The sequence below is a fragment of the Pyricularia pennisetigena genome (assembly GCF_004337985.1).
Source record: "Pyricularia pennisetigena strain Br36 chromosome 7 map unlocalized Pyricularia_pennisetigena_Br36_Scf_8, whole genome shotgun sequence".
Lineage (NCBI taxonomy): Eukaryota > Fungi > Ascomycota > Sordariomycetes > Magnaporthales > Pyriculariaceae > Pyricularia > Pyricularia pennisetigena.
In genome coordinates, this window is record NW_021940920.1 from 536,635 (window position 1) to 551,648 (window position 15,014).

General features: G+C 51.2%; 3 protein-coding genes across 3 annotated transcripts; 2 read left to right on the plus strand and 1 right to left on the minus strand.

Annotated features, from left to right (window-relative positions):
• Window positions 1-237: 237 nt before the first annotated feature.
• PpBr36_09279 (uncharacterized protein) lies at window positions 238-6,115 on the plus strand (the record flags this gene model as incomplete). The annotated part of the gene is made up of 5 exons (XM_029896400.1): window positions 238-310; window positions 402-835; window positions 971-1,052; window positions 1,821-4,433; window positions 5,775-6,115. The coding sequence occupies 5 exons, from the start codon at window positions 238-240 to the stop codon at window positions 6,113-6,115; spliced, it is 3,543 nt and encodes a 1,180-aa protein (XP_029744697.1).
• A 1,304-nt stretch (window positions 6,116-7,419) lies between these two features.
• Window positions 7,420-8,912, minus strand: PpBr36_09280 (uncharacterized protein; the record flags this gene model as incomplete). The annotated part of the gene is made up of 2 exons (XM_029896401.1): window positions 7,420-8,580; window positions 8,658-8,912. 2 exons carry the CDS (start codon window positions 8,910-8,912, stop codon window positions 7,420-7,422), a joined length of 1,416 nt encoding a protein of 471 aa, XP_029744596.1.
• A 4,005-nt stretch (window positions 8,913-12,917) lies between these two features.
• Window positions 12,918-14,129, plus strand: PpBr36_09281 (uncharacterized protein; the record flags this gene model as incomplete). The annotated part of the gene is made up of 3 exons (XM_029896402.1): window positions 12,918-13,364; window positions 13,425-13,855; window positions 13,961-14,129. 3 exons carry the CDS (start codon window positions 12,918-12,920, stop codon window positions 14,127-14,129), a joined length of 1,047 nt encoding a protein of 348 aa, XP_029744595.1.
• Window positions 14,130-15,014: the final 885 nt, after the last annotated feature.

Sequence of the window (15,014 nt, forward strand, 5' to 3'; positions counted from 1 at the left end):
ATTTTGGCCGCCTTCCCATTTGGTGTAAGCCTCCAAACACGTCCGATCGGACGGGACCCACACTACGGACGACAATGGAAGGCGATTTGCGCCGTCGTCATTCCCGTCAGCCTATAGTCTCCACCATTTCCCTTCTCCAAATGCAATCGTGGCCATATACAGCTAGCTGCCCGCCTGCACCCCGGAATCGCAACCAAACCCAGTACAACCCTCACAGACAGACGCTCATCGCATACAATGACCGTCCACATCACTTCAGCAGCGCAATGGCGCCAGATACTCAGCTCCTCCAGCGTTGTCATCACCGACTGTATGTTCAACATCGTAAAAGCCCAGTCAACTTCTGGACCCCTCGTTTATGTGGCGCACTGCTGACAAATGGTATCCTCCTCTGCCGACAGTCTACGCTGACTGGTGCGGCCCATGCAAGATGATTGCGCCGACTTTCGAATCGCTCTCGACCAAGTACTCCAAGCCGAACAGGATCACATTCTGCAAAGTCGACGTCGACAGCCAGCGCGAGATCGCCCAGCAGTATGCCGTCAGCGCCATGCCCACCTTCCTCATCCTGAAGAGTGGATCCGTCGTCGAGACCATCAAGGGTGCCAACCCTCCCGCCCTGACGGCCGCCGTCGAGAGGGCAGTCAAGCTAGCCGGCCCGGCCGCCGGCGGAGGTGCGGCTTTCTCCGGTGGTGGGCAGAGGCTGGGTGGCGGAGGTGGATCTGGTACCACGTCCGGCCCGCGACAGTTCCAACGGCCAGGGAACTGGGATTTGAACAGCATCATCAACTCCATCATCGTGTTCTTTGGTTTATACTTTGTGTCGCTATTCTCTGTATGTGGTATCTTACTACCTCTATGCCAACCACTGTCCGGGACACCAGCATGTCCTGGTCGTGTCCGGCTCGAGGATATCGGCATACTAGGCGCAAATGGCAGCGTTACTAACGATTAAAATGTGGGATTACAGTTCGATCCATACAAAGCCGCCGAATCGTCAAAATACAACATCAAGAATCCTCCGGCCCGTACTGTCAACGCGAAACCGGCAGGTTCGGCGGGTGCTAGACCTGGTGCGGCAAAGCCCGTATTTCGCACATTGGCTGATGTTGGAAACGAATGAGAGTATTAGCGTGTGGAATGGGATTCTTGGCCTTTTGGTAATGCGTGGATTGTTGGGCGTTCGGCGTTGGTAGTGACAAGGCACGGATATCCTTCTTTGACAATTTGTTCATATTATAATGCGGATACCGATTACTTGTTTTATGAACAAAATTCGAGGTTATGCATATGGGTCGCCGTTTTTCCTGGACTGCGATTGCAGCTACAGTAGTCGAAGTGCGAACGCGAAGACTCACGCGTGGCTCCATAGGCCATGATGCCCCTGTTGAGCACTGTATGGATCTCTGACCAATAAGAAGCCCTATGATTCACAGCATTCACCCCTGTAAGGCCCACTGCGGCAAAGAGCTGCTGTTGGAGCTCGACCTCAATTTATTCACATCAGCCCAGTGGGAAAAAAAAAAAAAAAAAAAAGTTGTTGCTACTCATTCCCATTCCCCCGCCAAACACCGCATCGCATGTGGGAGTTGTAAAAGATATGCTTTCGGCTAGCAGAGTAAGAGGACCCTGCTCCAAATGCAGGCAGGACCTGCTTCACCTTTTCGAATATGGATTCACCGGTCCTCTAGCTGCACGACGAGCTCCAAGCTCAATGCGCGCCGCGTCGTTTCGACAATACCACGCGGCTAGGACTAGAATTGCCTCCAGCCAGCAGAGAAGCTTGTCGACGACGAGGACCTTGAACCAGACACCGTCAGAAACGCCAGCATCTTCCCAGGGACCCTCACAATCGCCGACCGAACCAGCAGCCCCTGCAGACACCCACGAGACCACTTCAGAAGATGCACCCCTCGAGTACCCTGCACGACCCGAAGGGGATGCAACACCAGAGGAGATCGAGAAATTTGTGCGCGAGACAAAGGCCACCTTTGGAGATACTCTGCCACCGCACTTCCTCTACGAGGAAGAGTACCAGGTGTACGAGCGGCTCTTCGGACCCCCGTTGCGCGCGACCGAGCCAGAGGACATCGGAATTGGCAGCATTGCCGTGGAAGACGTCACCGAATCCTCCGATCCCACCGGCGCGCCAGGACATGGAGGCCCTACGCTTCTTAGAGAGGATGGCCAGGGAGGCCTTGAGGAGGTTGAATATACCCCGGCTTTCAAGACCCGCGAGCCTGCAGATGCACAAGCAGGCGAAGAGGCGGAGATCGACCTCGATCTCGATCTAGAAGCCCTCAACAAGGACCCACGCATCAAGTACTTGCAGGGTGTGGCAAAGAACCAGCGTCAATACGAGGCCCTTCTTCAACTCCAGGCCGATTTCGAGGCAGCCAGCCTCCAGACGCTGATAGACGAGGAGGCTCAAATAGCCGCTGCGGAAGCCGAAATGGCTCAGGCAGGGGAGCCCGAGCACGGTGCACCGGCCGAGCAGGAGGCCAAGGAATTTGCATGGGATGTTCAAGAAGGGGCGGGACTTGATGCGGATGAATACAAGGCTCGTGAGGTGGATCAATGGGAAGAGAGGCAGAGAGAAACCGATCGCCTTCACGAGCTGACCCTTGAGGGGCAATCCAGGACCAACCCCAGCACTATCTTTATTCCCAAGGAGAGCATTGTTGAGCCCATCACGAAGCTCCTGAAGAGAACGGATCCGAAGCACGTCAAGGAAGCAGCAGAGAATGTGTTTGGTGGCCCGGGACTGCCTTTCTCTGCGCGTACGCCGTACAACATGAGGAATGCAAAGCAAGTTGGAGTTGCGTTGAGGGCTACCGACCACCGCATGTCAGAGATCGAGGCCGATGCTTACATGGCGACGGTCCTGCCAACTACGTACTCTACGATAACCAGTATCCTATCAGAAGTTCGCAAGAGGTTGGGCACCGAGTGGCTCCGCGGATTGATGCAAAAGAACGAGGGCAAGGGTCCGCGAGTTCTGGATGTGGGCGCAGCTGGCGCAGGCCTGCTTGCCTGGCAACATGTTGTTGAGGCGGAGTCGGAGGTGATGCGGTCGCAGGGCATCTGGAACAGCCTCGAGGTTCCCATCGGAAAGAGAACGGCGCTTGTCGGTAGCAACTTCTTGAGGCATCGCGTGTCCCAGTTGTTGGAGAACACAACCTTCATTCCCCGCCTGCCCGATTACCTACACTCGGCCGTAAACGTCTCCAAGCACATTGATGCGCCGGCTGACCCCAAGGAGAGGAAGACGTACGACGTCATCATGATGTCGCACGTACTGATGCCGCTCGACAAGCAGTTCAAGCGTGAGGCTTTGCTCGACAATCTCTGGTCCCAGCTGAACCCCGACGGCGGTATCCTGATTGTGATGGAGAAAGGGCACCCGCGTGGCTTTGAGGCCGTCGCAGATGTGCGGATGCGTCTTTTGGACGAGTTCATCGTTCCTCCTGGCTCAACATTCTCTAGCAAGGCCACTGGCGCGGACTTGGAGGACCATATCCAGACCAAGGAATCGAAGGAGAGGGTGCGTGAGCATGGTATGATCATCGCGCCGTGCACTAACCACAAGACCTGTCCCATGTATCAAACACCTGGCTTTACGTTTGGCCGCAGGGACTTCTGCCATTTCTCGCAACGCTTCATCCGCCCGCCCTTCTTCCAAAAGGTCCTCGGTGGCGTCCATCAGAACCACGAGGACGTCGACTTCAGCTACCTAGCTGTCCGTCGCGGCGGCGGCCAGTCTGCGGAGTCGTCGTCCACCGAGGCCACCACCGGCGGCGACATGGATACCAACACCAGAAGGTCGCCCCCAAGCGGCCCCTGGCAGGGCAAAGAGGCGACCGATCGTGCCTTTGAGGGCTACGGCAAGAAGGGTGAGGCGCCACCTTCGATGTTGTCCCTCCCGCGCAACATCCTCCCACCGCTCAAGCGGACGGGTCACGTTGTCATGGACGTGTGCACCCCTGACGGCAACATCGAGCGCTGGACGGTACCCAAGTCGCACGGCAAGCAGGCGTATCACGACGCGCGCAAGGCCCGATGGGGTGACCTGTGGGCCCTCGGCGCCAAGCAGCGTGAGCTCCGCAAGGTCAGGCTGGGGAAGCCCGGCACCGAGGTGCTCAACGACCGCGCCAACCCGCTCGGCGGTAAGGGCGACGGTGGCGTGCGGGCGCGTCGGGCGCTGGCGCAGGCCCAGGCCAGGAGCCAGCTCGACAAGATCAACCTCGACGTGAGCCAGACTGGCAACATCGAGGGCGCGTCCCACAAGGCGCGGCAGCACCAGGTGGAGAGGAGAACCAAGAAGGGAAGACTGCCGCCTAAGCATTCGGAGCTGGACAGGTTGAAGAAGGAGAGCAACGAGGATGAGTTTGACGACGACGAAGACATGGATCCGGAGGTGGCCAAGGCGCTTCGTGAGTTTGAGAAGGAAGCTGGGCGATGAGCGCTGTATTCAAGGCTGTACCAATAGTGTGGCTTGTCGGATATTGGGACGTTGTTATCTGTTTTCCTTGTATCATAATGATTTGACTGTGGCGGTCAGCTGCACTTGTAACAATACTATTCAAGAGGCTTCTAATTGTAGCAACAAGGCACTACTTTTCAACTTGAGCGTGGATTAGTTTCCACAATAGGTTTCTGACCTGGCAAAGGGATAACGTACTCACCTGTTACCAACACAGCATATGCATATGTACATTATTTGGCCTCGGGATGGAAAGTTACGTAGAAGACTAGCTGGTTACCCTCCCGAATCTGACTTTGAAGATGAACATTTTTCGTTGACGTCCAAAACGTCTTGTCTTACTATCAGAGATTGGTGCCTGGATGGAGCACCTGCCTGTACAATATGTTCTCGACCCAGCCTAGAAGGCATGTAAGCAAAGTTTACAGGACTAAGGCATACTGTAAAGACATTACGCCAAGGTTCACTCTGAAAAGTATTTCCATAATTAGAATTGTATATCTTGGCGCCATCATCTTTGTCGGTTCCGACACTGGATTAGGTCTAGACTAGTCTAGCGCTAGCACTAGAATCCTTCTAGACCTAAGCAAACTCATTTTTTTTTAGGTATCTCAGTTCCAATTTGACAGAAGAAGAAAGAGAAAAGAATACTGAGCTCCTGGGACCTTTGGTAGGTAGTAGTACTTGGACCTACTGAGGTATTCATTCAGTGGCCCTACCTTATCGAGCATATCACCAACTTCTGAAACTCTCGATTCCTCCTGCCTCCTGCGCGGGATGCTGCGGCCAAAAAGCACACTGGCAATGTGATTGGTTGATGAATTCAAGGGGGCGCTTGCCGCTTCCCGACGAACCAGGGTTGGATTCCATCGTGTGTCCATGTCGAATACCCCCTAGCTTACTATCTTCTGGACAAGGCCCTCGAGACTGTCTTTAGGATTTCCCTTGGCTAATAATGGACAGTCTTTAGTGTATCCCAGTTTTAGAAACATGGCCAAAATGGTTAGCAGTTGAGAAGGAAATGAAGACAGCCTCCCGTCTTCACAGTATATATAACGCGCGTTATACAAGATACATATCAGGTACAGTTTCAATATCTTTTTCTCCATCCACTCTTACCCACTTCACTAAATTGATACAGCCAAGTTTATTTCTAGATTAGCTTCCTATCACAAATTCTCTGCTTACCATAACCTCTTTTCTTTCTGAGGGCGGTTCCCCCTTTTCCACTCCTACGCACAACGACTCAACATGCCGTCCACGCTAACGCACTTGCTTGTACTCTCGATAGCCGCGACTGCCCTCGCACTCCCCACGCCCTCGGACGGCGCTAAGACTCAGGTGGTAGTTGCAAGTCGTGACGTTTCCGCTGTCAACCCCACCAATCCCTCATCGGAGATTCACGACCATGTCGATCAGAAGCTGCCAGACGGTCTTGTCGTCGAGCAGGGCCTGGGACTTGCAGCCCGCTCCCATGATGACTTGACCCTCGTGGATCCAGGGCCACAGAAAGTTCCCGCGACTCCCCTCGGTGGCGATGATCTCGACGAGCTGCACAAGAGGTGGTTTGGCAGTTGGGTCAAGGACAAGTGGAAGAAGGGCACGGGAGCGGTCAAGAATTTCTTCAGCTGAGCGATGCAGGCCTTGTCCTTGCTGCCCAAAGACATTTGCGGCATCATGATCTTTTCAGCAACCGAGGTTGCATTGGCTGAGGCGAGTTGATCACATTTCCTTCTAGCTTTCTCACTTGCGTTGCATTTTTGAACTTGCGCTCCATATCTCTCTCTTTTATACCCTTGGATTTATTCAATAACAATGGATCTTTTCTCCCTCTTTCTTTTGTCGTGCAAAACTTTTCTTGAAACTAGACACTATCTGGAATGGGTTGTGCTTTCGGGATATCAGTTAGGAAGGTCGTCTATGGAAGCCTAGATCGGGGACGGCATACCTGTGTTACCTGTAACATCTACTCAATGCAGTCTCTCTCGGTCTTCACAAGTGCTTCTTGGATGTCTTTCCTCGACCCTAAATAATTATTATTGGCTTTTCTTCTGTCTCGTCTGATTTGTCTCCTTTTTACGTGTTGATTGCTGACATCTACTGGGCCCAGCAATACCGTCGAAGTAAGCCCCGATATAAGAATCAAACCCTTTTCGGGAATATTAAAGTTGGCATTTTAATGTCTGATACTGACGGCAAGACCATTGGCTATTATGGACTTGGATGCATGTAATATGACCGTAGAGGTCAAGACATACCAACAGAGTAACCATCACTCCATTTCTGGTGGGGAAGATTGGGCTGTATACCCGTATGACCGACCATCTGCATGGCTATGCTCAGTCTAGATGCTCAGCTTGATGCGGCTTTGATAGTGGCTAAAGAGTTCTGTTTGCCATTTTCAAAGTGTGCAAGCACGCTTACGGGCAACGTTTGGGGTCTGGCTGCGGTCTCAGCTGTCGTAACCGGCAGTTTACTACAAGGCAACCAACGCTCGACTCTAGTCCGTGCAGCTCAGCCCTATGGCAAGCACGGCGAAAATGGTGGTTGAATGATAATTTGCTTTCCATTGTGGGCAGGCTGCAAATCCACGCATTGGCACCAGCCTCAACTCGACACACGTTACACAGGTAGTCACTTGGCGAGTTACAACTCTGCAAATAGAAACTATAGTCACCCGAGCATCGAATATATGTCTAACAAAAATACATCAGTGGCGGACACTTCAACGCGGCAGCATGACCTGTGCGGTTACCAAAAGAACGTTACTAAAACTGAGGCCATAATGTAGAGCCAATATAAGCTCTTATCGTTTTTTTCTTCTTTTTTTTTATTTTTATTTTTTATTTTTTATATATATTCAGGATTGTCCACCCTGGCGTGCCACTAGTCGCCCAGATGAATCATGCTCCTCGGGTCGTTCCCGCTGGGCTTGATCACCCGGAGTCTTCTTGTCCACCACGTCGTCGATGCGAGGGGGTTGTGTTTTGCGACAAGCGTCCCTTCACCATTCTCTCCAACAGTGCTAAAACTCTTTCCTTTGACGTTCCCGTTTTTTGTATGGCTGGACGTCTTTTGAGCCTCTGTTCGAGCACCTTCTTCAGGATATCCTCCGATTTCAAGCCTGGCACGTTGGGCTCCACATCAGGATCGTCCAGGACTCTGAAAGCCTTGGCCTTGACAATTCTCGGGCCAAGAACGAATCTTTTTGGCTGTATCTCCTCCGCCAGCCATCTTGACAGTTCGTCCACGCTGTCGGCGCGGTACGTCTGCAACTTACACCCAGAGGGACTGTCCGGGTCCAGCTTGGTGTCACTGAGCTTTGACAGGGATTCCCAATCTGGTCGCCGTGGAGTTGCACCGCGAGCGCTTCGATCTGTATCCGAATTGTCTTCCAGGAGAACCGGAGTCCAGCCGGATTTTATAATATTCCGCGTGTCTTTGTTGCTATTCTTTAACACGTATAACTTGAGCCAATCTCCATCGTGCCGGCTGATCTGCGACTCGGCCCAGGGCAGCCTCGACGGCGACTTGTTGGTGACCATCATGGCCGCCAGACGTTCTGCGGCACGGAGCGATGGGACTGGGTCGCCGCTGGCAAAGTTGCGCGTGGCGCAAATGAAGTCAAGGTCGTACGGGCGCATCAGAGAGCTCCGGTTGCCACCAAAACGCAGGCTGCCGCGGCGGATCGAGTCCGCCAGCGCCCTTTGAGCTACCTTTCTTTGCTCCGACTGGTAAATCTCGTCGGGGACTTCGCCATCGGCAGCATAGTTGGTATGGAGGCCTGCGTAGTGATGATAGCGGAGAGGGGCCACACTTATGCCGAGGGCAGAGAGCACCCTCGAGGTACGCTCTAGGTTCCTTGGGTGCCTGACGTTTTCGGCGACCCCGACAACCAGCTTGTCGACGGACGAGTTGCGTCCGGACGAGCTGCTAGGGTCGAAAGTCCTCCTCAGTCGCCCCAAAGACTTAGGGAGGTCCCGTTCGCCGAGAGCGAAGCCCTCGGCGGCGGATACAAGGGCAAATAGCGTGGGAAAGAGATCAGCAGGGATATCCCGGCCGGGACGCAGAGCACGCTTGATAGCATGGTTGACAACCTAAGACGGTGCTGCGTGTTAGATGACAAACAGAGACAAGTACTTGAAACTTGTGAGGGGGTTTGATATCAACAAACATTTCTCCACCAAGATTTACCTCCAGGCCTCAGGAAGGATTGAGTTTCCGAAGCCGTATCGGTGCGCTTCTCATCGAAAGTAAAATGAATAATTGAATCCGCCAAGGCTCGTTCGAGCCTCGCCCCCTCCAGGTCACTGATGCCACATTTGCGGGCCAGACCGGTGTAGTCTGCACCAGATATCGGCCTCGGCCTGTATAGAGTACCGACGGGATTGAAACAGACTAAGATGTTCCGCTTCGTTCGGATGGACATGAATTGTGGGCATCGACAATGGAAAAAAAAACAAATGAAAAAAAGAGTAGGTAAAGACGTTGCTTTGGAGGAGTCTGCAGGATCTAAGAAGAATACAAACAAAAATAAAATAAAAAGGATATGCAGAGAAACAAGTCAACTTTTTAAACGAGGCGCTTTTACCTATGTTGGTTAAGCCAGAAATCAAAAAAGAAGAACGGGTAATTGATACCCTGAGTTGATTTTGCCCCTGGCGGCTTGTGACGCAGAAGCTGACATGAACGCAAAGTTTACGCGAAGTCACGTGGGACAATTGTGGGACGGGGTGGGTTCTCTGGCTGGGACGTGTCAAGCGTCAAGCTCGCCTCGGTCGCATAGCGCTACGTAAGAAGAAAGGTCTACCGTCCTACCTGCCTTACCTGCCTTCTTAGTCACCTTGGTTCCGCTACCGGTAAATTAACTGTATTGTCGGAGAAATCTCCACCTACATACTTTCTTTTTCTTTCCTCAACGTCCCTTCCAACTTATTGATCTTTGGATCGTCCCTGCATTCTCAGCCTGATCAAGAGACATCGGGCAAGCCTGGACACTAGTCTAGAACCTACCTAGCCCCGTTCCATCCTCCCATCTCTGACAGAAGCTTTTTTTTTTTTTTTTTTTTTCCCTCTCTCTTTTGTCCTCTCGTTTTCTTTTGTTATCTCCTCTATTCATCCCGAGGCTTGACTGTCATTACACCAATCTCCGGAGCGTTTTCATCTACGTAGTGGTTTTTTTTTTTTTTTTTTCACCGAAATTTTTCTTTTCTTTTTTTATCCATCACGCCATGCTAACTGCAGTCACACAATTCTACAAATTTGTTCGTGAGCCGTGGACAACGACTCGGAGGAGCCCGGATATGACTTGAATACACGTATTCGCGTTATCCATGACGACACCTTTTTGTTGTCGTTCTCGGTTTAGAGGCAGGGTTTTACTCATGCTTAGCGGCGCGCGTCAATTGAAGTTCGCCAGAGAAGGGTTGGCGTGGCTAGTGCAAACGTCTTCTCCAACGCCCCGCCAATCATCATGAGATAGACGATAGAGAAAACGTCCCGTCGGCAGCCAGGAGATATTCACACATGCACGCGGCGTCTGCTCATATCTTGTTGTCTTGGAACCATGATATTAATGAATGGCAAGGCCAAATCATTGCTTGAGCTATGTCGAGCCTACGTAGTTACCATTGGATACTGACTCTTGTGTTCTTTTTTTATCTTTATCCTCAAGGTCACTGAATCATGGGCATTAGAGTGTTCATGACGTTTGGCAGTTGCGTGCGGCAAAAAGTATCTGTCAAAAGAAACTCTGGCGCGACGTCAGAAATATCCACGCCATCAGGGCAGGGACGGTCTGGCCCAACTGGGCATTTTTGCTTCGTACAAGTCAAGCTGTGAAAGAAATTTCATAGTGACGGCTGGCTAGTGGGATTCCTTTTTCCACTCAGCATTCCTTGTCATCCTCGTCAAGCTAGGACTTGGCTTGGTTCTGTTTTGAAGAATAACCGCTGTGCTCAGAGCCTTTGATCTTTGGGTAATGTGTATATCGACTCCCGGAAAGGAGGTTGCAGCTTCCACGCACATCTCGTCGTGCCCTGGTGTTGCTGTAACTAATAACCGTCCACATGTCCCATTCCTCACCTTGGATCCCTCTACGAACTGTCGAGTTGTAGATATATAAAAAAAAACACTTGCTTGTTTTAACCAGGGCTTGGCTTGATTCATTTAGATAGAGCCTCAGTTTTTCATTCAAGGCAAGAACTTTGGCTATTTTTACCTGTTCCAGCGACATGACACTAGGCAGTTATGGTTGGCCAATTTCGTCATGGTCTTCGTAATACAGTCCCTTGACCAACTTCAGCTCATTTTCCATAGCAATTGGCTTTGTTCACTGGCCAATTCAGAGAGATCAATTTGATCGCAGGTGTTTCGAGATGTTTGTTGAGACGGGAATATAACCAAAGGCTGGATCGCCACACCCGTCTCATCTCTCCCCATAGGGGAAAAATAAAAGTGTGCGGTAACTTTGCTGATGTTGGAGCTCAGTGGTGCGGCAAAAATTGTATAGGTAGCGTACCAATCATACCTGTGACAAAGCACAAGGTTGGCTTTGCTGAGGGGCTAAAGTACAAGATTGACCACCGCTTTCGCATTTTATATCATTTGATGGTGTGTACGTATTGCGGCGGGCAGGTAGCACATCCTAGCCGCCGAAATGTTTGAATCCACCCATACACACGGTATACCCACACCGATATAGGCTTGGCCTGGTTCCCTACCACTGGAGACTTTTTTTTTGAAGTATGTTTCTTCTATTTATTTACCGTCGGTCGGGAGTCGGTCTTGTTGAATTGCCCGAAAATCGCAAAACGAGGAAGGTTTGTTAACCGATACACGTACTCAAGCCAGATGCTTTGTTGGGTCCCCTTACCTCTTTGCGTAATTGTTCAGGCGCTATTTCTTCATTTTTTATTTATTTATTTGTTTATTTATCAGAGTATATGTCAAAACCAGATTTGTCATACTTCATCATCTCTTGCGGCCCCTGCTGTCAAACTTGCAACGTGCTTCTTGGTAGTCGGAGGTCGGGCCTTTGAGGTTACCGGGAACTAGGCAACAAAGTAACCCAAGGCGCCAAGGTCAGGTCAAAAGCAAAAGCCGGGTTGGGCAACTGAGAATTTAAGAAACAGACCAAATCCTTGGCAACAAGGGTAGCTTTTCTTCGCAACACGCTCGCAGGAAATCTGTGCGGGGAACTGCAGTTTAAAGCTTCTCGAAAGATCGGAAGGGATGCCGGAAAGCAAAGGATCCAATTGGCCAGCCAGAGAAAAGAATGGTGTCACGGGTATTCCTCCGCCCAATCGTGCTCTCGGCCGACGGTCCCATGGCGTTACATGCGATCAAAAGATGGAAAGTGGCAGTGCCGGGATAGGCCTCCAAGATCGCATCGCACGCATTGGTTAGTTGATCACCCAACTCAACAGGCAGCTTCCAAAGCATCCGGCCTCTCGCTTGTACGATGCGAGATGGGCGACTTAAATGTTTTACCGACCTTGCGGATACAGAGCGAATTCTGTACTTTTTTTTTTTTTTTCTTTTCTCATGAGTTTTGAACTACTAGTGCTTGACGTCATGGACTCTTTTGAGGCTTTGCTAGTTTGCGCGTAAATACCTATTTTTTATGATTTTGGGAGAAATGCAAGTCAGGTACCTTTCATACTAAGCGTCTTGGGAGATGGACTTGGAGGCTTAAACTTGACCATGTTGTTTGTTATATCTCATTATCGTATGCAGCTCCAGCAGAAAACACTATACTACCATTTAATGCCATGCGGTGGGCCTACCTGCCTCTTTTGTCAAAAAAAGGGGGGACAGTGCAAGAGTTGATGAACTCGTCGAGAACTTGAGACATGGTATACTAAGTAGGACTAACAGAAAGAATAAAAATAAAAAAGAGAATGTCTAGCTCCGCGATATCCTACCACTAAAAAAAAACATGTGGGAGCAGAATTTTTTTTTTTCTCTCTTTCTTTTTGTCAGCATATCAGGGGCATCCCCGATTCGATATTGTTGCGACAATATCATTCGCACCGTCGTCTGGTCTCATCATCGACAGCCTTCCGGCCTCGCAATGGCTCGATACGGTATAGCTTCCCTGTCGCCTGGGAGGTTGGATAAGGTCGCGGCAATGGAACTTGGTTGTTTTCCCATTCGGGCAACCTTGCTGATGGGCGACCCCTTCCATGAAAAGACATCGACTCCATGATGGGGTCATCTGAACCCAGATCAAGATTCCGAATACAAATAGGCTGGAGTTCCCTTCTTGTGTAAACTCTGCCCTTTGAGAAGAACCACGCTCCAAACCTTAAAGCAAAAGATAGGTGCCGCCTCTCCCCAAATTTTCTATATCACCTCATCCGCAAAACCTATCCTTCTCTTCACCCCCTTCCAACACCTGCCTTTACTCCACAACCGTAGGGAATCCGGCACGATGAAGTTCACTACCATCTCCGCTCTCTTCGCCGCCGGCGCAGCGGCCCAGTCTCTGACAGAGGTCCTCAGCAAGCACGAGTCCGTCTCTGCACTGAACCACCTGCTGTCCACCCAGCCCGCGCTGGTTTCCACCCTGGGAGGCGCCAAGAACATTACCATCCTTGCGCCCAGCAACGAGGCCATCTCGGCGCTCACCTCGGACCCGACCAATGCCGCTGCCATCGCCAAAGACCCTGGCCTGGTCCCGGCCATTCTCAGCTACCACGTAATCGACGGCACCTACCGCGGGGATGCCTTCACCAAGGAGGCAAAGTTCCTGCCCACCCTGCTCACCAACGCCACCTATGCCCAGGTCACGGGCGGACAGAGGGTTGAGGGCAAGGCTGTTGGTCAGACTGTTGAGTTCAAGAGCGGTTTGCAAAAGACGAGCAAGGTCACTCAGGCGGTAAGTCACCAACTTGAGTCCACGGGGAGTGGCCTTTTGCTGACCAAGGATCCCTTCCAGAACATTGCTTTCGACGGCGGCGTGATCCACCTGATCGACTCCGTCTTGACTGTCCCGCCCGCGCCCGCCTCGGCTCTGACCAAGCTCGACCTCAAGTCGCTTGCCGAGTCCCTGACCAAGGCCAACCTGGTCAAGACGGTTGAAGAGCTCAAGGATGTTACCATTTTCGCCCCGGCTGACTCGGCCTTTGCCAAGATCGCTTCCACCGCGTCCACACTGTCGGTCGAGCAGCTCTCCAGCGTCCTGACCTACCACGTAGTGAACGGAACTGTGGCCTACAGCAGCGGTCTCAAGAACGGCCAGAAGGTCAAGACGGTCAATGGTCAGGAGGTGACGGTCAGCGTGAAGAACGGCGGGGTCATGGTGGGCAACGCAAAGGTCGTCACTCCAGATGTGCTCATCTCTAACGGTGTCGTCCACGTGATCGACAAGTAAGTCTCTCTCTTTTTTTTCTTCTTTTTTTTTTCTTTTTTTTTTCGTCTAGAATGCAGAAGATGAATCATATTATGGAATGTTAACCTCCCCTCGATCTCCAGCGTCCTGATGCCTGGCAGTGCTCCTACCGCCCCTGGAGGGTTCAGCCCCAGCGGCGCAGTGGCGAGGCCGCCTAGCGCCCCTGCCTCCGAGGGTCACTTCCTCACGCGTCCGGGCTCCGCCAGCTTTGTCGTCCTTATGGTTGGCGTCGCTATTATTACGGGTCTGTAAACAGGAATGAGCGCTTGCTTTGATTGCAGTTTTTTTTTTTTTTTTTCGCTTGATTAATTGCTTCACTGGCGAGCGACGGTCTTCGTGTGTGCCTCGAGTTCTCGCTCATGGGGTACAAAAAGCAGAAAGCGCCTGCGCAAAAAAACCAAAAAGAGAAAAAAAAGAAAACAGCAGAAAAGTTATTGCTCTTTCTTTTCGCTTTACTGACAGTCACAGTGGTATTGATCATGGCAGTTTTGGGCGAGTTGTTCCACTTATGACGGAACCGTTTGCGTCTCCTTTTTCGATTCAAGGAAGAGGAATAATAGTCCTTCTTCTAAAGATTATGTATGTATCCGCGTGGCTTACTGACGACCCTACTAATTCCTAGTTTTGGTATTATCTTATCACGAGATATAACACAAACCCGAGCCCTAGAGCAGCCCCCTTGTGTGCCTTGCGTAAACCCACTTCATCTGTTCCTTGCATGCCATTTTTGACTTCTTTTGGTGCTTTTTGATGGTTGTCATTTGCATGTGCCTCTGCATTTTATTTGCCTGCCTTGCTTGCCCGCGTACCATTTTGACTTTTTTTCTTTGCCTCCCGCGTACCAGGGAAAGTTTAAAAAGAAGGAAAAGTATTCAAAAGGCAATTACTAACAGCTGAGTGACTCCAAGCCCAACGCTTTGACCGATACGGCCAGATATATGCCCACTCTAGGTCCCCCGAACTGGTATATCATGACGCCTTGATTTTTTTTAAACTGCGGACGAAACCAAAATTCTTTTTTCCTTTATTGAGACGACCGCTATTTTCCAGCCGAGCAACTACTGATACGAATATAGCTCCCCGTCGAGCGCGATCGCGATAAGCCGTTCATCCGTCCAATGCGCTGGTCGCTCGAGA